Consider the following 26,885-nt stretch of genomic DNA (forward strand, 5'->3'; position numbering starts at 1 on the left):
CAAACATGCGCTCTTCTCAGCTTTAATGGCTCTGGGTGGGAACAAGGCTGCAGTGCCAGGGTATGTCATCATTGGTGGCTGTGCATTTAAACCCAGTCACTCAGCATGCAGGTGTCTCAACACAGGTCCTCCTGCCGTGCCTTGCTGCCTGCAGTGCATGTTGCTCTTTGTTCCTACCTACCCTTATTCCGATTCAGCCTGTGTTGTTCCTGTTCCTGCCTGCCCTGCTCCAGCCCTGCCTCTGTTCCCAGCCCTGCTCCTCGCCTTATCTTTTGCTCTGCCCCTCGCCTGGTCTCCTGCTTTCCATCTTTACCTCTCTCCCAGGCTGCATCTCAGACCCCGACCTCTGCTTTGGATACAGACATTGCCAGATATCCACCTGCCCTAATCTTTGCCTGGATACTGACGCTGCCTGACCTTGGCCTTGTTCCAACTCCGCAAGATTGTTCTCTTTGGGACCCCTACTTAAATCCTGCCAGCCTCAGAACCCAAGGGCTCAACCTGTGGGGGAAAAGGCTGGTATTGGTGAAGCCTAGCTTCTGTCCCAGTGTAAATGAGTATGCCTACTGTTGGTGGGTGCCTAGCTGGTTAGCACCAATCCCACTACAGCTAAGGGTTCACACTCTGTGACAACAGGCTAAGAGAGAATTGAAAATGAAGTCGGCCATAGAATCAAAAACTTATAATAAAAACTTTAAAAAATATATCCGAAGTAGGAAGCCTGCAAGGGAGTCGGTTGGACTGTTAGATGTTTGAGGGAAGATAAGGCCACTGGGGAAGAGTAGCATATCATGCAGACCAGATGGTATACACCCCAGGGTTCTGAAAGAACTTGGAAATGAAATTTCTGATCTAATACTAGTAATTTGTAACCTATCATTAAAATTGTTCATTGTACCTGAAGACTGGAGGGTGGCCAATATAACACATTTAAAAAGGGCTCCAGGGGTGATCTGGGAAACTATAGACCAGTGAGCCTGACCAGTGCAGGGGAAATCGTGGAAACTATTCTTAAGAATAAAATCACAGAATATATAGATAAACATGGTTTAATGAGACACAGCCAGCATAGATTCACCCAAGGGAAGTCTTGCCTCACAAATCTGCTAAATGTTTTGAAGGGCTTAATAAACATGGATAAAGGTGAGCTGGTAGATATAGTGTATTTGGATTTTTAGAAGTTGTTTGACAAAGTCTCCCATGAGAGACTCTTAAAAAAATTAAAAAGTCATTGGAGAGGAGGCAATGCCCTTTTGCATATTGCAACTCGGTTAAAAGAGAGGAAACAGAGAGTAGGATTAAATGGTCAATTTTCTCAGTTGAGAAAGATAAACAGTGGAGTGCCTCAAGGATCTGTATATGGGCTGGTGCTTTATAATATATTTATAAATGATTTGGAAAGGGGAACAATGAACGAGTGATCAAATTTGCAGATCAGACAAAATTATTCAGAGTTAATAAATCACAAGTGAATTGTGATAAATTGCAGGAGGACTTTGCAAGACTAGAAGAATGGGCATCCAATGGCAGATGAAATTTAATGTGGACAAGTGCAAAGAGATGCACATAGAGAAAAATAACCTACACTGTAGTTACACAATGTTAGTTTTCATATTAGAAGTTACCAACCAGGAAAAAGATCTAAGAGTCACAGTGGACAATACATGACTGCTCAGTGTGCTGCAGTGGTCAAAACAGCAAACAGAATGCTAGGAATTATTTGGAAAGGAATGGTGGATAAAATAGAGAATGTCATAATGCTTCTGTTTCGCTCCATGGTGAGACCGCACCTTGAGTACTGTGTACAATTCTGGTCACTGTATTTCAAAAAAGATATAGTTGCAATAGAAAAGGTTCAAAGAAGGGCAACCAAAATGATAAAGGTGATGGAATGGCTCCCTTATGAGGAAAGGCTAAAGAGGTTAGGACTGTTCATCTTGGAGAAGAGTTGGCTGAGGGGGGATATGATAGGGGTCTATAAAATCATGAGAGGACTAAAATAGGTAATTGTGAATCAGTTATTTACTCTTTCAGATAATACAAAGACTAGGGGGCACTGCATAAAGATAGCACAAATCGGAGAAAATTCATTTTCACTCAACATACAATTAAGCTCTGGAATTCATTGCTAGGGGATGTGGTAAAGGCAGTTAGCGTAGCTGGGTTTAAAAAAGTTTTGGACAACTTCCTGGAGAAGAAGTCCATAAACTGGTATTAATCAGGTTGACTTAGGGAATAGCCACTGCTTACTACCGGGTTTAGTAGCAGGGGATTTATTTAATGTTTGGGTACGTGCCAGGTACTTGTATCCTGGATTGGCCACTGTTGGAAACAGGATGCTGGGCTTGATGGACCCTTGGTCTGACCCAGTATGGCAACTTATGTTCTTTAAGTAGTCCAATAAAAAGGTTACCACCTACAACTTGTCTGTTGGCCCTTATTTTTATTTAGAGATTTTTATATACCGCGGCACGTTAAGCACATCACCTCGGTTTACAATAAACAATAAATCAGCAACAAGCTTTACAATCTATTCACCATCGAACAGAGCATGTATCAAAGTAACTCAATGCAAAATAGTAGAAACATATAACACAATTAATACGAGCTTAACATGGAAGTTATATAAAACTAGGTATTATCAAATAACTAGGTACTATCAAATAAGAGTAGTCAGTTGAGTAGAAGATTGTATTCTATTAGGAGTAGGTTATGTGTTGACGGGGAGAAATATAAATATTAAAGAGAAGTTGCCAGAGAAAATTCTTGAGGTATTATTAATAATGGGGGGAGAGAGAGTTTGGCAGTTCCGAAGAGTACATTTCCCATTATGAGTAAGCTTGTTCAAATAGCCAGGTTTTAAGGTTTTGTTTAAACTTCTTATGGCAGGGCTCCTGGCGTAGGTCAGTAGGCATTTTATTCCAAATGTCGGTTCCAGCAATAGTAATTGAGCGTTCCCTCGTCGAAACATGCTTGATATGTTTGAGTATGGAAGTCTGGAGTTTGGCTTGGTGAACTGTTCTTGTTGGTCTATTTGATTTGTGGAAAGTGAAATGTTCAGAGAACCATTGCATTTCTTGATTATAGATGGACTTGTGTATGAGGGAGAGGACTTTGTATAATATCCTGGAAGCTACTGGTAGCCAGTGGAGGGATTGTAAGGTGGGGGTAATGTGTTCGTAGCGGTGTGTATTAGAGATTATGCGGGCAGCTGCATTTTGTAGCATCTGTAACGGTTGTAGTGAATTTTTAGGTAGTCCTAGAAGAATAGAATTGCAGTAGTCAAGTTTGAACAATATTGTGGCTTGTAGGACTGTTCGGAAGTCCCTTAATTCTACATATTCAAGTGGACTAAAATAGCAATCACAATTCTTTGCATAAGAAATGAAAATGTCAACTTTTAAAAAAAAGTTATTATACATAATACATGCATAACAATAGTTTGTTGCAGAAATATGTGGATATTCACAATCAACATTTGACAAAGTCAAATAAACTGTTTCAAGGTACAATATCAAATCCACTACCCAGCAGAAATACAATAAGAAAAAAAGGGAGGAGAAAAGCAATTAAAGGGAGATCTTATTAAGAAAAATTTTAAAAAGAAAAGGCTTGGTATAGACAACCAGCACTACAAATGTTTTCTTTATGGAAGCACCGGGGAAGAAGTGATAGGTTTCCTTGACTCGACAAATACTTTTAACTGTTCAGAAGAGAAAAATATAAAACACTCATCTCCTTTTTTGATTACACATTTACAGGGAAAACGAAGGAAAAAGGAAAAACCTAAAGCAACAATATCTTGGCGAATGTTTAGAAACCCTCTTCGCCGAATTTGAGTAGTTGAAGCTAAATCAGGAAACATTTTTTTTTACAGGTAAAGCATAATAGCTAACAAGATACTTCTTGAAGTAATTTTTCATTACTAAACATAGAAACATAGAAACATAGAAATGACGGCAGGAGACCAAATGGCCCATCTAGTCTGCCCCGCAAATTTTCTCTCTCATACTTATCTGTTTCTCTTAGCTCTTGGTTCTATTTCCCTTCCACCCCCACCTTTAATGTAGAGAGCAGTGATGGAGCTGCATCCAAGTGAAATATCTAGCTTGATTAGTTAGGGGTAGAAGCCGCCGCAATAAGCAATCTGCACCCATGTTTATTTGTTTTACCCAGACTGTTATACAGCCCTTATTGGTTGATTTTCTTCTCCCATGCCGTTGAAGCAGAGAGCTATGCTGGATATGCATCGAAAGTGAAGTATCAGGCACATTTGGTTTGGGGTAGTAACCGCCGTAACAAGCCAGCTACTCCCTGCTTTGCGAGTGCGAACCCTCTTTTCTGGATGTGTGAAGTATCAGTTTTTCTTCTCCCCTGCCGTTGAATCAGAGAACTATGCTGTATATGCATTGAAAGTGAAGTATCAGGCTTATTTGATTTGGGGTAGTAACCGCCGTAACAAGCCAGCTACTCCCCTCTTTGTGAGTGTGAATCCTTTTTTCCACATTTCCTCTTGCTGTTGAAGCTTAGAGCGATTTTGGAGTCACAGTAAGCCTGTGTATGTTTATTTAATAAGGGTATTGACTCCAGGCAGTAGCCGTCATTCTGGCGAGTCACCCACTCTTCATTGGCAGCCTCTTGACTTTATGGATCCACAGTGTTTATCCCATGCCCCTATACTATACTATACTTAAATTACTATATTTAAATCACATGAGGAGATGAAAGAAACTAATAGTGTTCCTCTATCAATAATCTCCATTGCAGAGTTCTCAAGAAAATTAGACAGATCATTTTGAAATAAGGTATTTACTGCCTTTCTGGTAGCTCTAGATTTAGGAAGAAAAAAACACGTATTTATTGATGCTAAATTTTCACTTGTAAATCCTAGGGCTTCTTGCAGAAATTTCTTCAGTGCTGTAAAAGGAATTTCACCAGGCACTCTTGGGAAATTAAGAAAGCGCAGATTGAGATGTCTAGCATTGTTCTCTAGGTGTTCAATATGTCTTGCAAGGACCTCTCGGTCTTTTACTGTGGCAGCCTCAAATTCTTGAACTTTCTTTACATTTTCTTCAATAGCAGATACTGTAGTTGACACCAAATTAACCTTAGTTTACATTTCCAAAATGTTCTGCTGAAATTTAGAAACAGAATGATCCATCTTAACATTTAGAGTTTTTAGTGCAGTCCCGAAACCAGCTGCAAGATCCCACGGGGCTTCCAATTTTACCACCTCTGGGCAAGAAGGAATCTTAAAGGATTCACTGCTGGCGGTGTTTCCAATTGTGTTCGCTGATATCCCCACAGTAGGGTTCACATTCATCTCCCCGACGTCCAGTACAGGACCCAAATGATCTATGCTGGTCAACTCAACAGGAGAAAATGCTGAGGAAGGACCCAGCTCCGATGGTGAGATGCAAGGAGAAGCTCCCTCTGCTCTGGACCCGGAAATGATGATGTCTTCCGAAGCCCCAGAGGGGTTCTCTACGATCAACCTCTGTGCCGGTGGCTGACGAAGGTCTGGACTCAAGGATGCCTCCTCTGCCAGCACGGGCAGCTCTCCCAAGCTGCCCCGCACATCAGGCTCCTCAGCTCCCGGATTGAACGCTGGTGAAGACATGAACCGGGTAATTTCCAACTGCTGAATCGGAGATGGGAAAGGCTCTGAGGGGTAAACCTTCACCTTTCCCTTTCGTTTAGGAGGCATTTCGAGCTGAACCTCAACGTATCAAAGGACAAAAAATGGAGTTACCCCACCACACGTCCTCATTATGCCACCATCTTGGCTCCTCCCCACATCCCAAATGTCAACATTTTTTAAATAATACTTTTATTTTGTATTGCATTTAAAATGAATGACTACGCAAAGATTATACTTATTTATTTTGATTTAGTTCATGCCTTTTCACTGGTAGCTCAAGACGAGTTACATTTAGGTACAGTAGGTTATGGTAACCTCCCCCCCCAAAACAAACAAAACATTTCACTTATGAATCCAAGCGAAAGTACTTACATTTCCAGAACTAGGATAAACATGGCTTTACCAACTATTTTCTTTTTATTTTTACTCAATAGTTTCTTTAACACCACCAGCACTGACAGAGTAATCATCTTCAATGCTCTTATATCACTTTAAAGAACAGAAAGAAAGTGTTAGTACATGAGTCTGTGAAGAGATAGATGCCAAGGCGGTACTCACAGTTTGTAGGCTGACATCTACTGTGAAGGAGCTCAGCTCATGCTGCGTTTTAGGAAGGTTGCAGAGAAAACCAACCACCTCCATGTTGTTGTGTTTCATCAGCAAGTGCTTTGAGGCTACAATGCAAATCAATATTAAAAGGTACAATAGTCACCCAGGTCTGGCAAGAAAGAACTTCTCAGATTAATTACTAAAAATGTTACCTAAATGTAACATGTTGCAGTGTAGCTAACATTCCAAAGTTGGAAGTGCCGGAAGCTGATCGCATGCTCTGAGATCTCAGTTGAGATAAGGGCTTTAAGGAGGGTCTGGCTGGGGCAGGAGAGTTAGAGGTGGTGAAGGGGGTGGGGCAGATGAAGAGGGTCAGAGATAAGTAATTTTGAACAATCTGGGGGGTGGGGCAGAGGGTAGGAAGAGGGGTGGCAATTGGCGAGAGGCTTTACAGCTTTTCAGCACTCTTCAGGAAGGCTTGGGCCAAACCTTAGCCTCACTTGGGTGGGTAGTGAGGGATCAGGCTGCCAGGCCTGTGTAGCTTCTCTCTTGTTTTTTAGCTTGGGTATTTAACCAGCTATATTCTTTGATATAGAACTTTAACCCTCCTCTTGGCCACTCGAGTCAGCCTAATAACTTATTTGGCTAACTCAATTTCATCCCAGAACGCCTCTCAATTAGCCGGACAAATTTTATCCAGATAAATGCTGGCGATATTCAAAAGTAGGCATTTATCAGTTAGCTCAAAAGTTATCCAGATAAATGCCTTTGTCTATCAATCTCATTTTTTGATGTTTGTAAAAGTGTGTTCAAATATAAAAAGGAAACATCTTTTAAGAAAGAAGCAATAGTATTTTTTGAACTAATACTGTATGTAACTCATTTGATAAAGCAGAGTTGCTATCTATAACAGGTGTCCCCCAAGGACAGCAGCATGTCAGTCCTCACAAGTTGGTGACATCATCCAATAGAGCCTGGCTCAGAACATTTATGTCAAATTTTCTTGAACTTTAACTATGCCCTATTGGGTATGGGTAGCTGGCATTATACCACGTATCCATGCGGGGGTCCCTTCAGTCTACTTTCTAGCTCAAATTTGGAGAAGTCAGGTGGGTATCATGATGACCTTAGAAAACACCTGTGACAGGTAAGCAATTTTGCTTTTTCTGAGGACAAGCAGGTTGGCAGGTCTCAAAAGTGGGGAATCCCTAGCTACAGACTGAAAAAGGGGAAACAAAACAGTGCGAATGGGAACAGCAAGCAACAACAACTGTTGGTAACAGGCTTTTTTCTTTTTACATTTCTTATAAAGAGGCAGCCTGGAACAAAAACCAATGGGCCCTAGGAGGGATGTAGTTGGATTTTATACCTCAAAGAGATTCCACAGTTCAGACAGGCCAAACCTACTGTTGTGTCAGGAAACCCTGTCCTAACAATAGTGTGATGTGAATATGCGGAAAGAATTCCATGTGAAGATTGCTGGCTCCGTGGATTTCAGGAGTCATCGAGGGGTAGCCTGTCGGATGTAGATGCCCATCTCAACTCTGATGCCTGGTATGGTGGCGCAGGTATAGAGGAGACAGGCTGAGTGTGGCTGGCGCTACCACAGTAATTTTGTGGAGGGCCACAATCCTGCACCAATGTCGGTGGGGCACGCCTCGGTAACAGGGAAGCCAATTAACAGCTTGTGAACCTGGCCCTCGTCACAACGGCTTGATGTCTCATGACGCCAGTGCAGAATTCTTCGGAACTCGTTCCGGTGTTTTCTGGAGCACCAAGGACTGCCAGCACTGTGCAGAACAGTGGCGATGGCAGTGGTGATGTTGCTCAGCCAGGGCGTTCTCCAGCACTGAGAAGGATAGCACCGATGTGCTGGATGGCGTCGGTGGCGGACGGTCACCGTGTCGGTGACGATGCGTGCTACAGTGCTCAGCCTGTGATTTCACCAGCGCCGAGATGGATGCCCTCGCTGTCTTGGATGGCGACTGATGATGGACTGTCAGCATGCCTGCACTGCTCTTGGTACTATGTAGTGTCGTAGGCTAATACGGGGCTTTAATAAGAACCCAAAGCATGGAGCACTGTGTTTAGGCGAGGGCATTACGTGGAGGTGCTATGTCGGTATTGACGGTGTCATTGGCGGCCGAAGCGGCCTCGAGGGTATTGTCAAAAATATATATGAAAAAACATCAATGTCCCGGGCAGAGCACATGACAGTGACGGAAGAACTGACGGCATCGGCATAGGTATCTATGGAAACGATGTGGCATCAAATAATCGAAAAAAACATCGTTGGCATCGGAAAAATGATATCGGCATCGAAAGGAACGTCGAAGACACCGATGGAAAAGACATGGGCATCGATGTATGGAGGCGGGCGCCGATGGGCATCGATGGCATGGCCATGGATGTTGATGGCATCGATTGGATCGACTCGATGGCATTGATGCCACAGACATGTCCATCGATGGAATCGACCCTGGCATCGATGCCATGGACAATGGCATCGATGGAAAAGTCCTGGGCATCGATGAAAGTGCCCTGGGCAACGATGGCATCAACCCGGGCTTGGATGGCACCGACGACACAAAAGTGTGGGTCGATGGTATCCATCCAGGTGATGATGGCACCGATGAAACCCAAAGAAAAATCAGTGCCATGGATGAAAAACGATGCAGGGACCGATGGCATCAGTGTACCGCGGGGGGAGGAGTACCGATGGCATTGAAGAATCCAGGATGGTCTAAAAAGGGGTACCAACGGCAGCGATGGGGGCATCGACTGCGCGAGGGTACCGAGGAAATCGAAGGACATGAACTCGACAGGGGCCCTGGCGGCAACAGAAACCGTGGAAGTACCTGTCCCACTAGTGCTAATAACCAGGCAAGTGTCAGAGAGGGACACTCGCAGGCTAGCTGAAACATAGGGAGAGGGAAGGCCGCAGTCGGTTGGCAGGCCAGGGAGATGACAGGAACCGACCAAAAAAACAGGGCATAGTACTCACCGAGCGTCGAATAAACGTACGCGAAGGGAGACCCGTGCAGGGAAAAGTGTTTGTGAAGTAAAAGTTTAAGTGTTTCTGTGTGGAAAAAGTATTAGAATTTCTCACAGAGCTCCTAACCGCTATGCTTACTGCAGAGTGGAAAAAAGAAGACTGAGGGAGACACCTGTGGTTCACAGGGATAATTGCAGGCTGAGCATGCTCAGTGCACTCAGTGTGCCAGTGTCAATCAAAGCTTTGTAGAAACTTTGACAGAAAAGTTTTCCGTACAGGGCTCCATCCTGTGATGTTACCCATTATGTGAGGACTACCATCCTGCTTGTCCTGTGAGAAGCTATTTTCTCATTTTGAATATGTACTGTGCTATATTTTAACATTATGGAGGCAATTTTCAGAAGTCCATGCATAATTATAAAATGCACAGGTACTTTTCCCACAAGCATACTGTGCTTTTGAAAATTACATCAGGAAAAAAAATACCAGCACAGATCTGCACCACCTTTTTCTCGTTATTTCCTTCTTCTGCCCTGAACACGGTCCTGGGATCACCTACATTTTACCATGAAAAAATACATGCGTGGTTTTTCCTTGCATGTATTTTAAGGCAGGTTAAGCGTTGGACCCAATATACCTAAGTAAATGGCTTTTGAAAACTGTACTCTATATACTCATTGGACTCTTTAGTTTGCTAAGTTGAGATACTTCTTTAACCTTTTCTTGGCTTATTTCAGCTGTCTTCAGACCATTTCAAGGAGTAGAAAATTGAACAAGTAATCAAAATCAAGTTCAGCACTATTTCCTGGGGCTCATTGGTCTGAGCACAGACTGATAATTTAATTTCTTTTCAATAATTTAAATACAAGCTCAGAAAGATTATTTGTACAAAACTCAATTAGCATTATAAAATTAAAAAAGGGTAAATCCAACCTGTTCTTTTAATCCTCAAAAGGTTCCTACTTTCTAGTAGGTATTTCTTCACCCACTGAAAGCTGAAAAAGAAAATCAAAATAAAATTCAAGATTTAAAGCATCATTATAATACAAAAATATTTCAGAGGTTATCATTTATGATCTTCAAGGGCTGCAAACAGGTCTGGTTTTATTAGGTAATAGGGAGGAGGTGGGAAATTACAAACTGGTTAGCTTCATGGGTAAATTAATGGTGATTCTACTGAAGGAAGGAATAGTGAATTTATCTTGAATCCAGTAGGATGTAGGATCCAAAGCAACATGATTTTACTAAAGAGAGATTGAGTTAGACAAATCTGATCAATTTTGATTGAATAAACAGAGAATTAGATTAGGGATGCATGCTGGAAAAAAAGGCAATTAGAATTCCCAGAGGTCAGTCCAGCATGTGTGTTAATGAAGTTTAGTAAACAGAACTTCTAAGAGCCTAAATAAGTATACCTTAGAGGAGAGGAATGGCAGGAGGGATATGATAAAGAAATTTAAATATCTCAAAGGCACAAGAAGCAAACTTTTTCAAGAGGAAAGAATGCTCCAGAACAACAGGTTTCGGTATGAGGCTCCAAGGAAGTAAACTCAGAGGCAACATCGGAAAATATTTCTTCATAACAGAAGATAAAGTCCATATGGCCTATCCACATCTTCAGCTCAACTCTATAGTCCTGTCCCCTCCCTTAAGGGCCGATTCAATATTATTCGCAGAAAGTGGGTGCTGACTTTTCAGTGCCCGCTTTAACTCAGGCATGATGCCCGCAAGGGGGGCGCCATGCAATATGCAAATTAGGGGGTCGCGCTAGCATGGAGGCGCTAGGGATGCTAGCGTGACTGAGCGCCTCCTTGCTAACGCGACCCTGTGGTTACTGGTGGTCTGCTGGTTATGAAAACCGATGCTGAGCTTATCGGCATCGTTTTTCATTACTGCTGCCAGCCGGTTATGAAAACCAACGCCGAGCATTTCGGCTTCGGTCTTCAAAGCGACCGACAGATTGTTTTTTCTTTTTTACTTTTAAAAAAGTACAGAAAAGCAGTTTTTTCTGCTTTTCTGTACTTTTTTCAGTGCGCTAAGCTATTAACGCCTGCTCCAGGTAGGCATTAATAGCTGAGCGATAAATGTGCATCTGAGACGCACATTAATTTTTTTGCATTTGGAGTGAATGAGTAATAGCCTCATTCACATGCATTTGCATGTGATGAGCACTAACTCATTCACTCTGCGTTGGATGTGTGTTAAATAGGCGCTAATCCCCCTATTGCATTAGGGGGTGGATTAGCGCCTATTTAACCCGCGTCTGACAGCGGGTTAAACAGTGTGCTCGACTGAGCGCACTGTATTGCATCGGCCCCTTAGAGATCCTCTTTGCTTGTCCTGTGCTAGCCTGAATTCTAATACTGTCCTAGTCTATACCACTTCTACAGGATGGCTGTTCCATGTGTCCACTACCACCAACCTTTCTGTAAAGAAATATTTCCTTAGATTACTCCTTAGTCTATTTTCTTTCACCTTCATCATATGACCCCTTGTTCTAGAACCTCTTTTCCATTCAGAGAGGCTGCCTTCTGGTGATTTATTCTTTGGAGGTATTTAAATGGTTCTATCATATGGAAAAATTTAGTCTTACCTGTTAATTTCCTTTCTTCTTATTTATCTGATTTATATTCCACTTTTTGACACTTTAAGTGGATTACATTCAAGTACTGTAGGTATTTCCTTAACTCCAGAGGGCTTATAATCAAAGGGCCCTATTTACTAAGGGGTAGATTTTAAGACATGCGTGTGTGCGTCCATGTGCATGCGCTACCCGTTGTGCGCACATGGACATGAGATTTTATAACATGGGGGATTTTATAACATGGGGGGTCGGCGTGCGCAAGATGGTGCACAACAGTGCATCTTCCGCACACCGAGCCACGCTACCTAGCCCGTTCCCTTCCCCCTAGCTTGACCTTCCCACCCCTTCCCCTAATCTTCCCCCCCCCCCCCCCGCCCTACTCTAACCCCCCTGACTTTTATCTTACGTTTTGCGCCTGCCTCTCTCTGGGCAGGCGCAAGTTGCGAATGCTGGCAGCCTGCCAGCACGCGATTCTCCGACACAGCGGTAACGGCCGCTGTGTCAGAGGCCTCTGGCCCGGCCCCTGCTACCAAACCGCCCCTTTTTGCAAGCCCCAGGACTTACACGTCCCAGGGCTTTACGTGCGTCGCCAGACCTTTTTAAAATAGGCCCGGCGCGCGTACGGCTTTTAAAATCCGGCCCTAAGCATTTTTCCCACACACAAAATGAGAGAAAACCTTTAGTAAACAGCAACAGCAGCACTCGGATTTGCACCCTGGTTTCACTTGTTTGTTGCCCCACTGCTTTAACCACTAGGCTCTCTTCTTTAACCACACAACTCTCTTCTTTGAAAAAGGAGCTGACTGAGGTTAAAGCTCAATTAGCTTCAATTACAAGTATTACACCCACATTGCATTACTCAGAAAATAATTCCCCAATACCACAGAATAACCAGGAGTCAAGAAAAAGAAATACAGTAGGCTCAGGTAGGATATCACATGTGTCCCACAGTCACCCATTCTTGACAGATGGGCAGCCAACAAGTATACCCCCCCACCCAAACAGGTCATTAAGGAATTCATTAAAAACCGGGATTACAGTGGACTCTGGTAGAATTAGATCTGTGACGAGGAGACACACACAGTATCAAGTGCAACAAGAACAAAAAGCCTTCCCTATATTAATAACTGAAGAAGTTCTAGAGAAAACCACTGAAGTGTTACCAGAAAAGAGAAAAAAAAAACAATGCATGCAGAATTTCAAGATCCATAACTAAAGGATAAAGCCAATTGAGATGGATGACTCTGTCATCAGTGGCAAAACTGCAAAAGGAAAGAGTGAAGTGAATAACAAATCTCAACTAAAGTCTCATAAGGAGTCCAGGAAAGGCAATAACCTTAAAGAGAGAACCTGGAAAGCTATGACCACAAATGCTCATAGTTTGGGAAATAAAATCCAAGATCTGCAGGCCCTAATGACGGAGGCAAATTTGGACACTGTTGCTATCACAGAGACATGGTTCACAGAATCTCATGATTGGGATACAGCAATACCAGGCTACAACTTATTAAGGAAGGACAGAGTGGATAGAAAAGGGGGTGGTGTGGCTCTTTATGTCAGAAACAATATCCAAGCATCTGAGCTGCAAGGAAGATGGGGCAATGAAGAAGCACTATGGGCCGACCTAAAAAAAGATGACGGGGCGACCATTTATATTGGAGTGGTTTACAGGCCTCCAAACCAAAAGGAAGAGCTGGACTGAGACCTGGTTGAAGACATCCTTAAGATAGGAAAGAAGGGAGAAGTGGTAATCGTTGGTGACTTCAATATGCCAGATGTAGACTGGAAAATCCCATCTGCAGAATCAAAAAATAGTAGAGTGATAGTGGATGCCATGCAAGTAACTTTGTTCAAACAAATGGTAATGGAACCCACTAGAGAAGGAACTATACTCGACTTAGTGCTCACTAATGGAGATAATGTCTCTGATGTCCACGTGGGCTCCCACCTCAGCACCAGTGATCATCAAACAGTATGGTTTAATATCACTAAAAGAATATGGAAAAGAAGCACAAAGACCCGAGTTTTACAGTTCAAAAACACGGACTTTGAAGAAATGGGGAAATACCTGGAGGAAGAACTAAAAGGCTGGGAGAACGAGAGAGATGTGGATCAGCAGTGGACCAATCTAAAAGGAGCAATTACCAAGGCAACTACTCTATATGTTAGAAGTGTAAAGAAATGCAAAAGAAAAATGAAACCTATCTGGTTCTCAAAGGAGGTGGCTGACAAAATTAAGGCTAAAAGAACAGCATTCAAGAAATATAAAAGATCCCAAAGGGAGGAGCACAAAGAACAATATTTGATTCAACTGAGGGAGACAAAGAAATTAATCAAGTCGGAAAAAAGTCAAGCAGAAAAGAGGATTGCCAAGGAGATAAAGAATGGTAACAAAACATTTTTCAGATACATAAGTGAAAAGTTCAAAGTGGTATAGTGAAATTGAAAGGTGGAAATGATCAATGCGTGGAGAGAGACGAAGAAATGGCAGAAATATTAAACGAATACTTCAGTTCTGTGTTCACAAAAGAAGACCCTGGAGAAGGACCATCTCTACACAACAAGAAACTGGAAGGAAGTGGAATAGACGAAAACCCTTTTACAGTAGAAAATGTATGGGAAGAACTAAAGAATCTGAAAGTGGACAAAGCCATGGGACCTGATGGGATTCATCCAAGGATACTGAGGGAGCTCAGAGATGTGCTAGCGGGTCCGCTGTGTGACCTGTTCAATAGATCCCTAGAAACGGGAGTGGTGCCGAGCGATTGGAGAAGAGCGGTGGTGGTCCCGCTTCACAAGAGTGGGAACAGAGAGGAGGCTGGTAACTACAGACCGGTTAGCCTCACTTCGGTGGTGTGAAAAGTAATGGAGTCACTGTTGAAAGTGAGAATAGTGAACTATCTACAGTCCGGAGAATTACTGGACCTGAGGCAGCATGGATTCACCAGGGGAAGATCCTGTCAGACACATCTGATTGACTTTTTTGACTGGGTAACCAAGGAATTGGATCAAGGAAGAGTGCACGATGTCATCTACTTAGATTTCAGCAAAGCTTTTGATACGGTTCCGCACAGGAGACTGGTGAATAAAACGAGAAGCTTAGGAGTGAGTGCCGAGTTGCTGACCTGGATTGCAAACTGGTTGACGGACAGAAGACAATGTGTGATGGTTAATGGAACTTTCTCTGAAGAGAGAGTGGTTTTAAGTGGTGTACCGCAAGGATCGGTGTTGGGACCGGTCCTGTTCAATATCTTTGTGAGCGACATTGCGGACGGGACAGAAGGTAAGGTTTGTCTTTTTGCGGACGACACTAAGATCTGCAACAGAGTGGATACGCCGGAAGGAGTGGAGAGAATGAGACGGGATTTAAGGAAACTGGAAGAGTGGTTGAAGATATGTCAGCTGAGATTCAATGCCAAGAAGTGCAAAGTCATGCATATGGGGAATGGAAATCCGAATGAACTGTATTCGATTGGGGGGGGGGGGGGGGGGAAGCTGATGTGCACGGAGCAGGAGAGACACCTTGGGGTTATAGTGTCTAATGATATGAAGTCTGCGAAACAATGCGACAAGGCGATAGCGAAAGCCAGAAAAATGCTGGGCTGCAGAGAGAGAGGAATATCGAGTAAGAAAAGGGAAGTGATTATCCCCTTGTACAGGTCCTTGGTGAGGCCTCACCTGGAGTACTGTGTTCAGTTCTGGAGACCGTATCTTCAAAGAGACAGAGACAAGATTGAAGCGGTACAGAGAATGGCGTCCAGAAAGGTGGAGGGTCTTCATTGGATGTCATGCAAGGAGAGATTGAAGAATCTAAATATGTACACCCTGGAGGAAAGGAGTAGGGGTGATATGATTCAGACTTTCAGATACTTGAAAAACTTTAACGAAACAAAGACAACGACAAACCTTTTCCATCAGAAAAAAATCAGCAGAACCAGAGGTCACGAGCTGAGGCTCCAAGGAGGAAGACTAAGAACAAATGTCAGGAAGTACTTCTTCACGGAGAGAGTGGTGGATACCTGGAATGCCCTTCCGGAAGAAGTGGTGAAGTCCAAAACTGTGAAGCACTTCAAAGGGGCGTGGGATAAACACTGTGGATCCATCAGGTCTAGAGGACGCGTATAAAGAGCAGGCAGCAAAACACTGCACGGAGTGGCTGTAGCCACAGAGGCATTCACGGAGCGGGATGCCAGTGGCCAGTGGTTGGTGTTCCACCTTCACGGAGCGGAAGGATGGAGGGCTGCCATCTCCCAATTAAAAAAAGAAAAAAAAACAAACAAAAAAAACCAGGGATGGGTTCATGGGCTATAGGTATTACCAATTATTAGGCTTATTCAATTACCAATTATTAGGCTTTTCAATATTTGATGATAGTTAATGTGACTTGCAAGGCATACTTCACTTTCAATGCATATCCAGCATAGCTCCCTGCTTCAACGGCAGGGGAGAAGAAAAACTAATACTTCACGCATATCCAGCATTGCTCTCTGCTTCAACGGCAGAGAGCTATGCTGCCGCTTACCCAACTAATCAAACTTAATATTTCACTTGGAAGCAGCTCCATCACTGCTCTCTACATTAATAGTGGGGGTGAAAGGGAAATAGAACCTATGGTTACTAAGAGCCAAGAGAAACAGATAAGTATGAGAAAAAAGAAGTGTGAAGCTTGCTGGGCAGACTGGATGGACCGATTGGTCTTCTTCTACCGTCATTTCTATGTTTCTATGTTTCATAAGACTTCTCAAGGATAGAAGTTAAATTAACTGAGTCGTCCACTGGTTGATCTTGATTCTTTTCTCCCCTAGACTGAGGTAAGTTTTTTACTATGACAGGAATAGCTGATTCAGGAATTTTAGAAATATTTACCATATAACTTTTGAACAAATCTTTAGAAGAAATCAGTCTTATCCTTGGGAAATTCAATATCCTCAAATTAGATCTTCTTAGTAGATTTTCAATATTCTCCATTTTAATTGTTTGAATATTTTCAGATCTAATGCGATTACTTTGTACTTTCTGTACCTCCATGATTTTTTGCTCAAGTCTCATAAAAGACATTTCCATAGTTGTTACTTTATTTTCTAGGATTTCAGTTCTAGATAAACTCTCTTTCACCAAAGTTAATGAATTAATTGATTTATCCATAGAGGACAGAACTTTCCATATTTCATCAAGTGTTATTTTTGGAGGTTTATCCAAGGAAAGGTTACAGATTACTTGTAAATCCCGCTCTCCCATTCCTACCTCCATGGAGTTTTCTCCTTCAACTTCTTGGAGCTGTACCTTCACATCTAGGCCCCTGGAGCTCTGCTGTTCGGGGCTCTCCGAAGATACCAGCATCTTGTCAGCTCTTCTCTGGGTGTCTATTTTCAATGAGGCTGTGTGTCTCTCCAGCAAGGCAGATGGTAACTCCTCGATTCTCCCAGGAGTTCTGTGTAGCGGCTCTGGAGTATTCGGCAAGCCGGGGCTGAGTGATGTTTCGTTGGCCTTGAGACTCAGCTGCTGCTCCTCGCTGAGCTCTCCAGCGGCCCCTCCATCCGGCTGTGTTTGCTTGAGTCCTGCAAATATTTCTTCGATCCGTGGTTGTCTGACATCCTGCAGTGGTGTCGAAGTAAGTTCTCTTATTTTCGCCGTATGAGGCATCGCAAAAACGTTAGAAACGTTAGAAACTCAAAAAATAAAGCAGATTCAAAACAAGACAGCCCCGGAGCTCAGAAATTCATGTGTTCATTATGCCGAGGCCATCTTGGTCTCCTATAAGACTCAAATTCTGATGCTGCATGAGACCCACCTGATAAGACCTGGAACACGATAAGTTGTGGGTTGGTTGGGTGGGGCAACTTTATTTTTCATTCAATTCTAAGAGTTGCTAATAGATTGCTAGCAAATACGGAGAACAGATTTATTATTATAAAGGTTTATTACACTCTGTCCAGATTACACTAGTGAATGTATATGCCCCCAATAATGAACTGTGAGTTTTTTCATACTCTTACATATACAATAGCAACATTTGGGTTTGAGCATTTATGTATAGGTGGGGACTGGAATCTTAGTCCTGACCCTTTGATTGACAGGACTCTTCACTCTCACTCTCATATTCCTCCTAATTTAGGGTTTCGAGATCTTGTCACTACTTTTTAGCTCACAGACGTCTGGCGACATTTCCACCCCAGGGATAAAGATTATACTTTTTATTCTCCTAGGCATGGGTCCTAAAGCAGGATTGACTTCTTTCTATGTACTTCGAATTTGCTATCCAAGTTGAACAGCTGCGATATATTGCCTTGTACTATCTCTGACCATTACCCAGTGGAGCTTTGTCTAACTTTGGAATCTGTCCCTTTTAAGCCATACACATGGAGACTTAATACCTCTCTTTTAGAGCTCCAGCATAAGCGTAATAGGTTGTGTGAGTTACAAACATTGGAAATAAATAAGATCGGAAAGACCATGAAGATTACTAAACTTAAGTATGACGAACATGGGGACAAGCATGAGTCTTTTCTGGCCAAAATGGCCAAACGTAGAGCTTTTAAAATTGAAACTGTCAACTTATGACGGACTCTTCTATCGAATTATTTCAAAATACCATCATATTACACCGAAGATAGCTCTAGCCTATGATATTTTGTAGACAATGAGACCTCATATATTGTGGCGGGCTTTTCACCTTTCTCACTGCCTTTCACAAATTGAAGGGACTTCAAATTGTTTTCTGGTACCTTGAATGGAGTTGCCGTATTGAATAAGTGACAATCTACAATAAAAGAACTTCAACTGAGTTTAATGGAATTGAGCCTTTTTTCCTGCACCAGACTTCAATTACCCCAATATAGACTGGGTAAATGTATCATCGGGTCACGCTAGAGCAGACCTGGGCAAGGGGCGGCCCGCGGGCTGAATCCGGCCCGCCTACGGTCTGTGACCGGCCCGCCCACTGCTGAGAGCAGACGGGGAATGAGGCACGCTGCCTTCCCTTGCAGAGGGAAGGCAGCAGTTCATTCTCCGCTCCCTCGCTCCCCGATTGGCCGGCCAATCGGGGAGCGAGGGAGCGGAGAATGAACTGGTTTTTTTTTTTTACAGCGTTCGGTGGGGGGGAGGGAGTGACTCAAGCGAAGGCACGCTGTCCGATTGGCCGGTGCTGGGCAAGCCTTTCTTTCCTACATATGTCACAGTTCCGCCTTTCGTGGTCTTTTTTCAGGGGTCCCCAACCACCGGTCCGCGGCGCGCGCTCCCGGTCTCTCCCGCTGCCGTTGCCGCTGGGCTGTCAGCACGTTCAAGCTCAGTGGTAACGGCAGCGGTGTTAGAAGAAGGCGTAGCCACGGGTGGGCCTGGGTGGGCAGGTGCCCACCCAACTTAGACCCAGGCCCACCCAACTGGCACCGGAACTGCAAGGCTGTCGCGGGATCCCATCCCCGCGACAGCGAACAAAAGAACCCACGCCTCGCGCGCCATCACGGCACACATGGGGAAGCGCTGCTGCGGCCGTATGGCCGACCGGTCTTCCTGTTCGGGGGGGGGGGGGAGCGGAAGCGCCGAGCGCAGCTTCCGCTTCCTCCCCCCAATGCAGGAAGATCAGTTGCCTCTCCTGCTGCCACCCGTTCTCCTGCTATCTTCGGGCCCGCCGAACTTCCTGTTTGGGGGTGGGGAGCGGAAGCGCCGCGCACAGCTTCCTCTTTCTCCCCCAAAACAGGAAGATCAGCTGCCTCTCCTGCTGCCACCGGCCTCCTGCTATCTTCGGGCGTCGGGCCCTATGGCCCGCCGATCTTCCTGCTTGGGGGGGAGGGAGGAAGCGGACGTTGTGCGCTGTGCTTCCGCTCCCCCCCCCCCCGACAGGAAGTTCGGCGGGCCATAGGGCCCGACGCCCGAAGATAGCAGGAGGCCGGTGGCAGCTGGAGAGGCAGCTGATCTTCCTGTTTTGGGGGAGAAAGCGGAAGCTGTGCGCGGCGCTTCCGCTCCCCACCCCCAAACAGGAAGTTCGGCGGGCCCGAAGATAGCAGGAGAACGGGTGGCAGCAGCAGAGGCCAGCTGATCTTCCTGCTTTGGGGGGAGGAAGCGGAAGCTGTGCACGTGCTTGAATGTGTATGTGTGGATGAGAATGGGAGTGTGTGTGGGTGAAAACTGGAGCCTGGGTGTGTATGTGGGTGAGAATGGAAGCTTGAATATGTGGGTGAATGGGAGCTTGAATGTGTGTATGTGTGGGTGAGAATGAGAGCCTGGGTTTGTGTGGGTGGGTGAGAATGGAAGCTTGAATATGTGGATAAGAATGGGTGCTTGAATGTGTGTATGTGTGGGTGAGAATAGGACCTTAAATGTGTATATGTATGGATGAGAATGGGAGCTTGAATATGTGTGGGTGAGACTGGGAGCATGGGTTTGTGGGTGAGAATGGGAGTCTGGGTTTATGTGTGTGGGTGAGAATGGGTGCCTGGATGTGCGTCTGTGTGTGCATAAGAATATAAGCCTGGGGAGGGGTGAGAAAGTGAGAACTTGTATGTATGTCTGCAGAGAATGTGAGCTTGGGGGGGGGAGAGCATATGAGAGTGAGAGCTTGAGTGTGTGAGAGGGAGTCTGTGAGAGAAAGTGTGTGTGTGTGTGTGTGTTTGTGTGTGTGGAAGGGAAGAAGACAGTAATAGAAGAAAGACACTGAAAAGGAATTAGGAAATGAGCTATAAGGGAAAAAATGGGAAAAAGAGACCAGGACCAACTGATTAGAAAAATACAAAGATCAGACAACAAAGGTAAAAATATATACCTATATTTTGAGATGTTAGCAATTTAAATATAAGCAACACAACCGCTCTCTCAAAATTTATGGACAGGTAGGAGCCGTGTATAAAATCGTAATAATAAGAAGGCTAAAGTACCACAAATCACCGTGAATTATGTTTGTATCATTAAGTAAACCTCATACTTAGGCGTAGATGTGAATGCTATGCTGCATAATTTGGCATTATTTATCAGTAAAAAAACAACTAGTATACCTGCATGCCTACAGCCCACCCATGTTAACCTTGTGCCCACCCAAAAAATCAATTCTGGCTACACCACTGATGTGAAGAGAGTGAGCATGAGAGTGAGAAACCTGGGTGTGTGTGAGACACAGCATGGGAGGGAGAAGCCTGTATATCTGAAAGAGAACTTGGGAGTGGGAAGCCTGTGTGTGTGTATGCATGAGTGAGATCAGGTGACTGGTGTGTGTGTGTGTGTGTGTGAGAGAGAGAAAGAAAGTGATTATGGGAATGAGAAGCCTGTGCATGTGGAGAGAACAAGCATGGGAGTGAGAGACTGGTGAGTGAGTGTGTGTGTGAGAGAGAGAGACAGAGAAAGTGATTATGAGAGTGAGAAGCCCATATATGTAAGTAGAACACGGGAGTGGGAAGCCTGTGTGTATGGCATGAGAGAAACTGTTCAGGAAGGTGACTGGTGTGTGTGTGCCAAAGACTGTTTGGGAGATGATTGGTGTGTGAGAGACAGAAACTGGTCATGGGGGCATGACTGGTATGGTGTGTGTGTGAGAGACATGGGCACTAAGGAAGAGGACCATAAGTATAGAACTTAGCTTCTACTGCTGCTTCTGGTGTGTGCCACGGCCTGCAGAGAAGGGGAGTGGGAGAGCTGCTGGAGGGGGTAAGTAAAGGTGGCTTTAAGTTTATTTTTCTTGACTGCCATTTTAATTGTGTGATGTCTGCTTTTTTGAAATATTTTATTGGTGTTTGGAGAATGTTTAATAGTTTTTATGAGTTTTTAATTGTTGGATGTTATTCTGTTCATAGCTGTTTTTGAAACATTTATTCTGCTTATTAGTATAGTTTTACAATTATTTCTGTGTGGGGATCTATAGTGCTTGCTAGTTCTGTTTTCCTAATAAGAGGTGTATTGGTTTTTAGTACCTGATTTAATATTTGTAGTGTTGCCTTTTCATAGATAGGGTTGCTCCTGTTTGAGTGTATTCCATAATACAGGTGTAACTGTGTGCGGATTAGTTTATGTGCATTACTACAGATCCTGGGAGTATGTTAGGTCGGTTCTGTGTCTGTTACCGAGATGAGATATTTTGCTAGCACATAAGCGTTTGTATCGGTCTTATTTGTTGTGTTTTCTCAGAGGACATGCATTGGTGGTAAACTGCTGTCTTTTCATAAGTAGGGCTATTGAGAACTGAGTTAATTATATTAGTCCGGCCCTCTAAAACCATCCCAATTTCTCATGCGGCCCCATGGGAAAATTAATTGCCCACCCCTGCGCTAGAGAGATAATATTCCTGGATGGAATAAATGATAGCTTTATGGAGCAATTGGTTCAGGAACCAACGAGAGAGGGAGCATTTTTAGATCTAATTCTCAGTGAAGCACAGGACTTGGTGAGAGAGGTAACGGTGGTGGGGCCGCTTGGCAATAGTGATCATAATATGATCAAATTTGATTTAATGACTGGAAAAGGAACAGTGTGCAAATCCAAGGCTCTCGTGCTAAACTTTCAAAAGGGAAACTTTGATAAAATGAGAAAAATTGTTAGAAAAAAACTTAAAGGAGCAGCTACAAAAGTAAAAAATGTCCAAGAGGCGTGGTCATTGTTAAAAAATACCATTCTAGATGCACAGTCCAGATGTATTCTACACATTAAGAAAGGTGGAAAGAAGGCAAAACGATTACCGGCATGGTTAAAAGGGGAGGTGAAAGAAGCTATTTTAGTCAAAAGATCTTCATTCAAAAATTGGAAGAAGGATCCAACAGAAGAAAATAGGATAAAGCATAAACATTGGCAAGTTAAATGATAAGACAGGCTAAGAGAGAATTTGAAAAGAAGTTGGCTGTAGAGGCAAAAACTCATAGTAAAAACTTTTAAAAATATATCCGAAGCAGAAAGCCTGTGAGGGAGTCAGTTGGACCGTTAGATGATCGAGGGGTTAAAGGGGCACTTAGAGAAGATAAGGCCATCGCGGAAAGATTAAATGATTTCCTTGCTTCGGTGTTTACTGAAGAGGATGTTGGGGAGGTACCCGTAATGGAGAAGGTTTTCATGGGCAATGATTCAGATGGACTGAATCAAATCACGGTGAACCTAGAAGATGTGGTAGGCCTGATTGACAAACTGAAGAGTAGTCAATCACCTGGACCAGATGGTATACACCCCAGAGTTCTGAAGGAACTAAAAAATGAAATTTAAGACCTATTAGTAAAAATTTGTAACTTATCATTAAAATCATCCATTGTAACATAGAAACATAGAAATGACGGCAGAAGAAGACCAAATGGCCCATCTAGTCTGCCCAGCAAGCTTCACACATATTTTCTCTCATACTTATCTGTTTCTCTTAGCTCTTGGTTCTATTTCCCTTCCATCCCCACCTTTAATGTAGAGAGCAGTGATGGAGCTGCATCCAAGTGAAATATCTAGCTTGATTAGTTTGGGGTAGTAGCCGCCGCAATAAGCAAGCTGCACCCATGCTTATTTGTTTTACCCAGACTATGTTATTAGCCCTTATTGGTTGTTTTTCTTCTCCCCTGCCGTTGAAGCAGGGAGCTATGCTGGATATGCGTGACGTATAAGTCTTCTCCCATGCCGTTGAAGCAGAGAGCCATGCTGGATGTGCATCGAAAGTGAAGTATCAGGCCCATTTGGTTTGGGGTAGTAACCGCCGTAACAAGCCAGCTACTCCCCGCTTTGTGAGTGCGAACCCTCTTTTCTTCTCCCCTGCCGTTGAATCAGAGAACTATGCTGTATATGCATTGAAAGTGAAGTATCAGGCTTATTTGATTTGGGGTAGTAACCGCCGTAACAAGCCAGCTACTCCCCTCTTTGTGAGTGTGAATCCTTTTTTCCACATTTCCTCTTGCTGTTGAAGCTTAGAGCGATGTTGGAGTCAAGCCTGTGTATGTTTATTTAATAAGGGTATTGACTCCAGGCAGTAGCCATCATTCTGGCGAGTCACCCACTCTTCATTGGCAGCCTCTTGACTTTATGGATCCACAGTGTTTATCCCACGCCCCTTTGAAGTCCTTCACAGTTCTGGTCTTCACCACATCCTCCGGAAGGGCATTCCAGGCATCCACCACCCTCTCCGTGAAGAAATACTTCCTGACATTGGTTCTGAATCTTCCTCCCTGGAGCTTCAAATCGTGACCCCTGGTTCTGCTGATTTTTTTCCTTAGGAAAAGGTTTGTCGTTGTCTTTTGATCATTAACACCTGAAGACTGGAGGATAGCAAATGTAACCAATATTTAAAAAGGGCTCCAGGGGTGATCCGGGAAACTACAGACTGGTTAGCCTGACTTCAGTGCCAGGAAAAATAGTGGAAAGTGTTCTAAACATCAAAATCACAGAACATATAGAAAGACATGGTTTAATGGAACAAAGTCAGCATGGCTTTACCCAGGGCAAGTCTTGCCTCACAAATCTGCTTCACTTTTTTGAAGGAGTTAATAAACATGTGGATAAAGGTGAACCGGTAGATATAGTATACTTGGATTTTCAGAAGGCGTTTGACAAAGTTCCTCATGAGAGGCTTCTAGGAAAAGTAAAAAGTCATGGGATAGGTGGCGATGTCCTTTCGTGGATTGCAAACTGGCTAAAAGACAGGAAACAGAGTAGGATTAAATGGGCAATTTTCTCAGTGGAAGGGAGTGGACAGGGGAGCGCCTCAGGGATCTGTATTGGGACTCTTACTTTTCAATATATTTATAAATGATCTGGAAAGAAATACAACGAGTGAGATAATCAAATTTGCAGATGACACAAAATTGTTCAGAGTAGTTAAATCACAAGCAGATTGTGATAAATTGCAGGAAGACCTTGTGAGACTGGAAAATTGGGCATCCAAATGGCAGATGAAATTTAATGTGGATAAGTGCAAGGTGATGCATATAGGGAAAAATAACCATGCTATAATTACACAATGTTGGGTTCCATACTAGGTGCTACAACCCAAGAAAGAGATCTAGGTGTCCTAGTGGATAACACATTGAAATCGTCGGTACAGTGTGCTGCGGCAGTCAAAAAAGCAAACAGAATGTTGGGAATCATTAGAAAGGGAATGGTGAATAAAACGGAAAATGTCATAATGCCTCTGTATCGCTCCATGGTGAGACCGCACCTTGAATACTGTGTACAATTCTGGTCGCCGCATCTCAAAAAAGATATAATTGCGATGGAGAAGGTATAGAGAAGGGCTACCAAAATGATAAGGGGAATGGAACAACTCCCCTATGAGGAAAGACTAAAGAGGTTAGGACTTTTCAGCTTGGAGAAGAGACGACTGAGGGGGGATATGATAGAGGTGTTTAAAATCATGAGAGGTCTAGAACGGGTAGATGTGAATCGGTTATTTACTCTTTCGGATAGTAGAAAGACTAGGGGGCACTCCATGAAGTTAGCATGGGGCACATTTAAAACTAATCGGAGAAAGTTCTTTTTTACTCAGCGCAGAATTAAACTCTGGAATTTGTTGCCAGAGGATGTGGTTAGTGCAGTTAGTATAGCTGTGTTTAAAAAAGGATTGGATAAGTTCTTGGAGGAGAAGTCCATTACCTGCTATTAAGTTCACTTAGAGAATAGCCACTGCCATTAGCAATGGTAACATGGAATAGACTTAGTTTTTGGGTTCTTGCCAGGTTCTTATGGCCTGGATTGGCCACTGTTGGAAACAGGATGCTGGGCTTGATGGACCCTTGGTCTGACCCAGTATGGCATTTTCTTATGTTCTTATGTTCTTAAGATTAATAGGTTTTTGGATAGTCTAGATTTACCTTCCCTGCCGGAGGCCCAACGGCTGATGCTAATATATCACTTATTTATAAAAAAGGGAAGGATGCCCTGGATTGTGGGTTTTACAGGCCAATATCATTACTTAATTCAGATATTAAAATATAGGCTAAAGTGTTGCAGCTCCATCTTGAGACTTTGCTTCCACACCTCGTGCACCCAGATCAGGCTGGATTTGTGAAGGGGCGAAATTCCACGTCTAATACCAGGAGGGTGTTCAATCTCATGCACTTTGCCAGGGAGAAGGGCATACCAGGGATTAAATTCTCACTAGATGCTGAGAAGGCATCTGATCACCTTACTTGGTCATTCTTCTTCACAGTTATGGACAGGGCTGTTAAACCTGGGAGATTTGTTGCCTGGGTTTCGGCCATGTATGAGAAACAGAGAGCTCGCTTGAGTATTAATGGATCCCTCTTTCCCTTTTTTGATATCGCCAGAGGTAGAAGGCAGGGCTGCCTGCTTTCCCCATTACTTTTTGACCTGGCTATTGAACCTTTGGCAGCAGCTATTAGACAACATCACGAGATCTCAGGGTTTCGACTGCGGGGGGGGGGGGGGGGGGGGGGGGGGGGGGGGGGGGGGGGAGAAGAGTTCATAAAATTTCTTGATATGCAGATGATGTGTTGATTTTTATGACTGCCCCTAAAACATCTGGGCCCCTCATTTTAGACCTCCTGTTGCTGTATTTCCCTCTGGCTGGGTACAAAGTTAATTTTGAAAAATCAGAAATGTTCTTACTAGACTCTAAGATGGTAATTTCAATCTCCCTTTTATGTTTTCAGGTGGTTTGGCATGGGTTTCAATACCTTGGATTTTTGTTCCACGGGTTTTTAAAGATCTATACACCAAGAACTATACTCCTTTAATATTCCAAATAAAACAAAAAATGCAGACTTGGGAGCATTTAACCATCTTCTGGATGGGCAGAATGAATCTATTTAATATGAACCTGCTTCCTAAGCTTTTATATCTATTTCAGCAATTATCATGTTTGGTGCCAGCCAGCTTGTTCAATGATTTGAATAAATACATTTTGAAATGTATATGGCAAGGTAAACAACCACGGATAGGGCTGCGATGCCTATGGCTACCTAAACTGCAGGGTGGCATGGCCTCGCCACACCTTCAGATGGACTCAGGACCAATGGGATTTACAAAAGCTACTCCCAAACCGGGTGGGAGGCTGCCCATGGCCCACTTAGTACTGCCCTTGCAAAGGTTTTGTCCTCCCGGGCCTGGACATCCAGGCGGTAGAACCTGGAGAAGGTATGTATGGAGGACCACGTCGCTGCCCGACAGATCTCGGCAGGCGACAGCATCTTGGTTTCTGCCCAGGACACTACCTG

At 43.7% G+C, this 26,885-nt stretch overlaps 1 protein-coding gene across 3 annotated transcripts in view; it reads right to left on the minus strand.

The window, feature by feature from the left end:
• The window catches only part of LOC115086762 (nuclear RNA export factor 1-like), a 433,094-nt gene that overhangs the window by 74,194 nt on the left and 332,015 nt on the right, over nt 1-26,885 (minus strand). For all 3 annotated transcript variants that reach the window (XM_029593060.1, XM_029593058.1, XM_029593057.1), the window contains 2 exons: nt 10,119-10,180; nt 6,200-6,315 (listed from right to left, as the gene is read on the minus strand). In XM_029593060.1, the coding sequence (XP_029448920.1) occupies nt 6,200-6,315; nt 10,119-10,180 (178 nt within the window). The remainder of the gene's footprint in view (nt 1-6,199; nt 6,316-10,118; nt 10,181-26,885) is intronic.

Source organism: Rhinatrema bivittatum, chromosome 3, assembly GCF_901001135.1.
Source record: "Rhinatrema bivittatum chromosome 3, aRhiBiv1.1, whole genome shotgun sequence".
NCBI classification, from domain to species: domain Eukaryota; kingdom Metazoa; phylum Chordata; class Amphibia; order Gymnophiona; family Rhinatrematidae; genus Rhinatrema; species Rhinatrema bivittatum.